The following is a 9,073-nucleotide window of genomic DNA, read 5'->3' as shown; positions in this document are numbered from 1 at the left end:
AAAACCCAAAGCTAATGCTCTGACTTGAAAAAGCTGGCGAGCTAAGGAACACGGTATCGAAAATTCAGCTACAAAGTGAACCCTAACCCACCATATAGAGCATCATTTTCAAGTGTATGTTACTGTAAAAGAAACTTAATTTGATGAAGTTATAACCCTTTAATTCGAATTCAACTGACAATTTGATTGGTAAAGTGTGATGATACGTTGATAACTTGAATTTGATGGTATAGTAAAAAGTTTAAAAGTCGTAGTCACGTGAGGTCTGTGAAATCTGAAAGTAAGTCACGTGCAAAGGATCCAAAGAGCTGAGTGGTGATGACTCTGTTCATTCATCTATATATATATCCAATTTGTCCTTGCACAATATTAAACCATCCTAATTCATTGGGCTGACCAAATATTCCTCCCTTTCCATGTTCTTCAACTTTTTTTTCTTTCTCAAAAAGGTTATTTGTTACTATCATAATTGTATCACATTGTTTTCTTGATATCTTATAAAACAATTATAATAAAATTATCTTAATCAGATTTACACCCATAAATTAATTACATCTTGATAAATATAATTTCGTGCAAAACTTATGTTAATATTGGATACAAATTTGATGAATATGAATAACTTATGGTAACTACACAACAACACTACTCGAATGTTAAAAGAAATCATCTCTTTATAGGAGGACAAACAAACCATTTTCAAAAGAATTTACTGTCAATATGAATTTAAGAATTTTTTATAAAATTATAATTATAATAATTTATTTCTAATAAAATAATTAAAAGAAAAGTAAAGAACAAACAGAAGGGTCAGCGTTTGAGCCGCACGAGGGGAGATCTCTCTCTAAACTCTCTGAATATTGAAAGTGCACTCTGCACTCTTTATTTTTATAACCAACTTTTGTTTTCTTCAAAAATTTAACAATAATTTGCAAACCCATTCTGAATTTTGTATTCCACCGTCTAATAAAAGTATCAACTTTCTTGTATCTTTTTCAAAAAAATTATTAAAGTATACAGTTTCTTCAGCAGTTTAATACTTAAACTAACAGAAATTGTCATTCTAATTAATTTATTCATCATGGTATTTAGGTACAAGGTAATAACGTATGATGGTTAACCAAGTATTCAGGGCTTCTGTGCAGAAAACATGATGAAAGATTGCTGAACTTTGCTCGAGTATTTTGAAAGTCCACAAGCTTTGATCAAGTCCTTAATCTCTTCTTCGGTTAAATTGACATAAGTCTGCGATAAACTCTGCCACACGCAACAATAACAATTTCAGAACACAATTGATAACGTTACAAAAATGTGACATTATCATGTCGTGGAAACACTCTAGCACTATCTGAACATATCCTCGCAGAAAAATTTCACATAAACATTACTACAATGTTTCATGCATCAATCTTTTAAACAACGAACTCACACACACACACCCTTATAGATCTATCACAAACACATGTTAAACATTTCATAAGTTTCATAAGATCTCTTTGATTAAATCGATCATGAAGGCAATTGATATTTCCATCATCAAAATTGATACATCCACCGCAATCGTGCATTTTGTACTTGTATAGTACAAGTACATAATGAACAATTGTGATGGATGTATCCGTTTTGATGGTGGAAAAATCATCATCCATCACCAAAAAGTAGGATAGAATATCAACATGAAGCCTAAAAGTACTCTTACCATCAAGTAGCTAGGTATTTTATAACGTTCTAGTAGACCAAAGAAATTTCAACGGCCCTTTGATATTGCTCGGTTTATACATAATTATCTTCGCAATATCGGGTTCCATTTATATTTATTTCGATTCATAATTGAGGATTTAGAGTTGATAATTGTTGAAGTTTGTGCTTTATGGATCGGGGATGTTATTTGGTTGTTTTGGTGATTTACGAGTGTTTCGGAGCTAAAATATCATCATAGTTGGTTTCGGTTCGAAGTGGGGTTTGAGCTAAATGTTACAGACTTTTTCTAGGCTTGAACTGGTCCTGAAATCTTTCCTTTCACGAGCCTGGAAGGGCATTTTGGCTCGCTAACGCGAGGTACAAGTCGAGACTTCTTCGTGAAGCGAGAAAATAAAAAACGAACTCCCAAATATATAGTCTTGCGAACGCAAGCCTGTGGGCACAAGAAATCTCGCGAACGCGAGATAAGGCGGGGCAGGCCTGATTTGGCTTTTAAACCTGGTTCCGAGCAGCAGTTGATGATAACCTAATTTGGACAAAACAAGAGCTAGAGTTGGGGCGATTTCGGTGAGTCAAAAGCCATTCTTCACCAAATCTAAAGGGCTTTTAATCTAGGATTGAAGATTTGATCATCTATCACTATTAGTACTTTGTTACTCATTAATTTTTGCGAGATTATTATGAATTCTATTGTTATCATGTGTGTGGTTGTGTGTGGTTGATTTATCTTTGATTATGAGTAGCTAAATCATTGATGTTTGCTTGGATGTGAAATTTTTATTGGTTGGATTGTTCTACTTTATGGATTATATAATATAAGTGATTAAAGTGTTATTGAGTTTGATCATAGAACCATTATTGTTCATGTTTGTTGCTTTAATTCGATTATATAAGTTGTTGACCAGTTATTGTGAGATAATTAATGATAAACAATTTGTACTTCGACACTTAGGTGATCTAGACAATTACATGTGAGTGCAATTGGTAATTGAATGGTAAATTGAACATCACATTCGTGTAATTGCATTGAATGATCTTTGTAATTAGGATTTTATGTGAATTTAATCCAAGTTGAATCTCAATAGCTTAATCCTTATATAATCTAGTTATTTGAACGAGATTAATGTTAGTCAAATTTGAGTGATTTGATTATAATTCATTAGACATTTAATCGGTTTTAATCGTTAAGGATTTCTTATTCTGTATCCAGTTTAATCAAACTCTAACAAATCCAACATTTTCTTAGGATAATTATTAGTTAATTAAATCCTGAATACATTGCTTTGTGTGGACAAACTTGTACTTGCTAGATCTTTACCACACTGATCAGGAATAGTTGCCTGCATTTGTGTGTTAAATTGGTTTAGTTTAATTCAAGAAAAGTAAGTGTAGAAAACACATATCAGACTTGAATGGACCAAAATGCACTAGTGACTTTCAAAAGTTCAAGTTGATGTAATCTCAAGAAGTATTGATAAAATATAGCTCAAAGGTATAATCTTTGACGTTAAATGTTTAAGGTTTTGACTTTTAGTCTCCTATCAATTCATGTTCTGTGTATTCTGTGTAGCATGAAAATAGGCAAAAAGGAAAGATGCTTAGCGAAGTTTTCAAAGCTTCTGTGCAGAAAACATGATGAAAGCTTGTTGAACTTTGCATGTGTAGTTTATAAGACCACAAGCTTTTATCAAGTCCTCAATCTCTTCTTCTGTCAAATAGCTTATATTTCCAGAACTCTGTCACGCAACAATAACTATTTCAGGGAAACTAATCACCAAGTAACCACAATGTAACAAGCTCGAGACGGAAACACTCTTTTGCACTTTGTTACCAAAATCCTAACAAAGCCAATGAAGTCTAGGTGCACCAAGGTTTCACATTTATACAGATTTTTGTTAATTATTGATTAAAGTTTGCATCTCTTTATTAAATGGATGTAATACAATCACATTTGCTAAAATACCAGTTATTGGGGATATGAACCTCAGCAAACACAATCATGAAAATCATACAATTAGGCGAGTCCTTAACGTGTATAAGAGATACTTAAAAAAGGAAGAAAATTATGAGCAAGAGGTTCGACTTGTTCACTTATGAATGCATCGATTTGCATTTTGTATCAATATCAAACAGGTCAATTATTATAGTCGAGCCAAATGGCCAAACGCGTTAAAAGTCGTCTGTAGTCTAGTGTTAATGCATTGTATCTCTTTGATTAACTAGTTCTAAGACTTAATTATTGTAATTATATATTTATATATATTTTTTGTAAACCTAAAGCACATATTAACTATATTGGAAAATTTTAAAAAAGATCAGAATAAAGTGTTCGTGGGTTAGCAAAGCAACCAGTTCTGATCCATTTTTGGCGTGCACTAAAATGACTCATTTCAACGAAGACTAAATAACCCAACCCGGTTAAATGACTCATTTCGGCTTGCCATCTCTATTTGGTGTGGATACACAAATCAAGAAAAATTCATTACCCGGTTAAATGGCCTTAGCATTGCAGGAGATGGTCTTAAAAATGTCGTCCCGACGAACACACCACCGCTTCGTAATATACGGTTGATTTCAGCAATCTATAAAAAAAGCTCGAGTCCATAAGTCAAGAATATCACAAAACATAGAAATTTTGAAGTTGATAACTATTGATTTTCTTCAATCCAGAAAACCAACACATAGTTTGCCTTTAAGGTTGAAAGGACTAAGTATAGATCCAACAAGAAACGGTTATGAGACTATGAAGATTATCAAATAATACGTTTGATGATTACTTTATACCACATAACAAGTTTAAAGTTTGGTTAGTGCGTGGTAATTAAGGATATGAAAATTAATAAACTTGACCATTAAAGTCAATTAGTCAATGAGCATCTTACTGCATTAGAAGGAGATGGCCAACAATGCAAAGCTGCACCAGCATGAACTGCATCGATTGAACCTGATGAAAATGGAAGTCGGGAAACGTCTGCCCTTACAAGTGCAAGATTGCTATAATTTTAAATAAACATGAATTAAGTACATAAAAAAATTATTCAGAAATAGAACTTAGCAGTAGTCAATAGATCATACTTACGATTTTACAAGTGTATCATCGGCTTTAATAAAATCATAACTTTGACGGAGCATATTTTCGGAAAAATCAAGAGCTACAACTTTAGAATAGGTCCCTGATTTTGCAAATTTGCGGGAAAATAAACCACTTCCGCAACTAACATCTATTAAAGTTCCACCTTCTGCTGGTTTAAAGTACTCCTGAGCCATACTGAACTGAAAGACAAAAATATATATATATATATATATATATATATATATATATATATATATATATAGGGGCAGGATCAATGGGGAAGTAACCAATCGGGGGGAAACAAATTTTTTTTTTTCGTTTTTTTGGAAAAAAAATTTCCGGCAACAAGATCACACGAAAATATGAACATTTAGAAGAGACACTTCGTGATGAATGTTATTATTTAGGCGGGAAAACGATCGACAAAAATAAAATTCAAGCTAATATTGTTCGTGAAGTACCCAAAACACCAAACCCTAAACCCTAAACCCTAAACTCTAAACCGTTCGTGTTAAAAACTCAATCTAAATCCTAAATCTAAACCCTAAACCCTAATATCTAAACCCTATAAACCCTAATATCTAAACCCTAATATCTAAACCCTAATAGCTAAAACCTCAACATACGCTCGAAAAACACGATAATTGTTATATATTACTTCTTCGAGCGTTTTCCCGCCAAAATAAAAACATTTATCACAAAGTGTCTCTACTAAATGTTCATATTTTCATCCCATCTATAATGTTCGTGAACAAAGTTTTTTCAAAAAACGAAAAAAAAAATAAAAATTTTGCTTCCCCCCGCTTGGTTACTTCCCTCTTGATCCTACCACTATATATATATATATATATATATATATATATATATATATATATATATATATATATATATATAAAATAGTGTTTGCCTTTGCTAAATAGTTTGAAATAAGTATCTGACTATATGTCAAACAACTAAAGTTCCCTTCAACAATGGTAAAATAGGATAACCTAATGGATGTAAATAAACACTTTGGTGACTTTCGATCTATGTAACCCGTTACCTTTAAAACATATTCTTTTTTCTGTTTACTCTTTTGACCAGTTGGAGATAGAACATAACCCGAAACAACTTTTAGTCATAAATAACAGGTTTTTCATAACATAACCCTATTCAACCAATGTAGTATGCAATTTTAACCCACTATTCTAATGCTCACACTTGTAATTTTTTGTAACTGTTGATACCTTCTAATTTACCCATACATACATACAATAAATCTGTTGTCATGAAACTGGAAATTGCTTATAGTAATTAATTATCATTTCATAAAAGAAACATGTCTTATGTTCTCTGTTCTATTTTACGTTTCTGTTTTTCTTCCATTCTAAATCATTTTTAATAATTATCAAGGATGGAAAAGTCGCGAGACGGAGAAGAGTCGGTCTGGACTTTGAAACGTCTAGCCGGTCGAGTCGGGATCAAGTCGGACGTTGACTAATGTTGACTTTTAGTAATATATATAATTAACACATATATATTACATATAAAGATATCATAGATATTTTAAACATATGTATAGGGCACAAAATCTGACTTACAAAAAATATTACAATTTTGGCATAACTTTGACCAACCTTGACTTTGACCGACTCAGACATACTCGGACCGAATTTGACTGACTTTGACCTGACTTATTAGCGTCGACCGGCTAATTATTTTTATTGACAAATGGGCATGGGACTTGTGATAATATTATTATCTTCAGTAATTTTCTTTTTATCTTAACCTTTCCTTGTTTAAATTCTGGATTAACTAGGTCTTATCTAATGTTAACTCTAAGACCACTTGTATCGGTCTAAAGGAACGCCACAAGGTGTTGATGTGGCAACAAAGAAACGCCTCCAACCTCCCGTATCAAGCGTTGAATCGAGCTATTTGGTTCGCGTCAGTTTGAAAGCAACTGGAGAAGAAACGTGCCTTGCTTTTAATATTTTAATATTTTATTAATTTAAAAATATTATTTTTATCTCTTTTTAATACTTACCCAATTATATTTTAACACATCAATACCCCTAACCAACACCAAAAACCAACACCACCAATACTCCACACCAAAAACCAACACATCCTAATCTCAAAAAAGTGCAAAAAGCAACCAACATGAACAAGAAACGCCACTAACTTGATTAAGATGTCGATGTGTAATGTTTATGCTCTTAATCACGTATTAGTGTTGATCAGAATTTATATTATTGGTTTCATATAGTTGAGTTCCCGTATATTTTAGCTAATGGAACAACGGAATGAAACTTATGAATGATAGGATACGTTTGGATCGATTTTAACAAACTTTGTCTTGAGAGTTTAGATTGTAATTATATTAGTATTTTTTATCATTATTATCTTGCAACAAATTATGCCTCCCCTAACTTATAATGTTGGCTTGTGCACTTTAATTTGTAAAATTGCTAATTTCATTGGACTATGTGATCCTTAACAATTAGAATTATAATAATAATAATAATAATAATAAACAAATTGAATTAACCTCCTCATCTGGACCAGGAAAACCACTGCGGTTGAAATTTTGACGCCATCCTCTTTCATACAAAAACGAAACCAGTGGGCTCCTAACAAAAAAAATGAGGACCAAAATTAGCATAAAGTGTGCCAAACGACATAATATAACTCACGCGATTTAATAGAATTCGACAATTTACTGAAAATATATGTTGTGTTTTATCTAAAATATATCAAATAAAATAAAATGGTTAGCTAACAAGAAAGCATGCCATGCATACAACTTCCTACATTGTTTTAATTCAAAGATTAACATTATTTTCATAACAATATTCTTTTAGTAATCTTAAATTTCTTAATAACTTATTCAAATAAATTAAGTAAATGATGAAAAAAGTGTTTTGCAAGTTAACCTAACATACTCGACCCGCCCATCTGCCACCTCTGAATAAAATCAAACAGTTAGCATATACATACCGAAATAATTCAGTCCGAGATGGCTGAGCTTCAACATATTCTTTTGTGTCAGCAGTTACAGTAAGATCAAGATAGATGTTTTTGCTCGAATATGATTTATTGCACTTTTTACATTTGAAACCAGAACGGTAGATTGCTGGCCTGCAAGTTTTCCAATACATAACGTAAAACAACTCCAATTTATGACACGCTCATTAAACAACAAAAGAATTGCCTAAGATTTAACTTACACGTTGAAACCAGGAGGGCCTTTTCTAATAAGTGGCTCGAAACAAACAGGACATGCAAATAATTCAGCTTCCCCTAACTCTTGGAGCTGAGTAATCGCTTCCTGAAATCATAAGACAATTTATATGATATGCCCACAATAGAGGTTTCTATCCATTGATTTATCAGCCAGAAACTACTACATAAAGTTCAACGAACTTCGTAATAATTGCAGCAAAAATGAAGACTTAATGCGGATTAATGTTCCTATATAACAATTAATGGGACTAATTCACTATATAACAACGTTATGAAAATCATAAACTTACTGACATAGAGATATACACTCAGAATAATTCAATTCAATCCCAAAAATATCAAGAAACAAACTAGAAAGGTAAATAAATTGAATGCACACCAAGTGTTTGTGTAAATGCCAGATAGAGAAAAAAAGAAAGAAAAGGAAGTACCGAGACAGTATCAACAACTCCAACAAGATCAGAAGTTGCTTGAACACTTAAAGATGGATTGTTTGATGGAGACTGAAACTGGAGGTGCTTAAATTGAGATGGGGATTTAGGAATTAATGAAATGCGATGATGAAATGGGCGAAGCAAATGATTTACAGATGACGATGAAGTTGAAGCCATTTTTCTTGGGTACTTTTTTGTTGTATTGGTGATGAATGTATATAAATAGGCCTATATAAAGGTATTTTCATGATGGAGATGAATATTGATGAACTTTTTTGTTCTTGTTTCGTGAAATTTTTTTTTTTTTTTTTTTTTTTTTTTTTTTTTTTTTGTGGTGATCAAGAAACCACAACTGAAAAAATAGGGGTTTATTTGATGGTTCTGTGAGGATGCTTACTTCCCACATCATCACTCTTTAACCACCGCCGTGTAAGTTTTAGTTTTCTTTTTTTTTTCTTTCTTTTAAACGAGATTCGGATCAGCCCGCGCGTTGTGGCTTGCATATTCATATTTAACGTAGTGTTATGTATTTACAAAATTAAAAACGCATTGTTACGGGTATTACCTAATGGACTTCGCGTTCCTAAAATACTTAACGTTTTTTAAAAACAGTCCGTTTCGTACATAGATAGTTGCGTTG

General features: G+C 32.2%; 1 protein-coding gene across 2 annotated transcripts; it reads right to left on the bottom strand.

Moving 5' to 3' along the window:
- Nucleotides 1-925: 925 nt before the first annotated feature.
- LOC139898356 (uncharacterized methyltransferase At2g41040, chloroplastic-like) lies at nt 926-8,701 on the bottom strand. Of its 2 annotated transcripts, XM_071881088.1 has the most exons (9): nt 8,431-8,701; nt 7,984-8,084; nt 7,754-7,894; nt 7,305-7,386; nt 4,781-4,974; nt 4,584-4,695; nt 4,188-4,283; nt 3,305-3,437; nt 1,120-1,257 (listed from the first exon to the last, which is right to left on the bottom strand). In XM_071881088.1, exons 1-8 carry the CDS (start codon nt 8,608-8,610, stop codon nt 3,312-3,314), a joined length of 1,032 nt encoding a protein of 343 aa, XP_071737189.1. In that variant the 5' UTR covers nt 8,611-8,701; the 3' UTR covers nt 1,120-1,257; nt 3,305-3,311. The 2 variants fall into 2 exon arrangements, with proteins under 2 accessions (XP_071737188.1, XP_071737189.1); XM_071881087.1 differs by lacking the exon at nt 3,305-3,437 and having other exon boundaries at nt 926-1,257.
- Nucleotides 8,702-9,073: the final 372 nt, after the last annotated feature.

This window comes from Rutidosis leptorrhynchoides, chromosome 3 (genome assembly GCF_046630445.1).
Source record: "Rutidosis leptorrhynchoides isolate AG116_Rl617_1_P2 chromosome 3, CSIRO_AGI_Rlap_v1, whole genome shotgun sequence".
NCBI classification, from domain to species: domain Eukaryota; kingdom Viridiplantae; phylum Streptophyta; class Magnoliopsida; order Asterales; family Asteraceae; genus Rutidosis; species Rutidosis leptorrhynchoides.
This window is presented reverse-complemented; position numbering and strand designations above follow the sequence as displayed.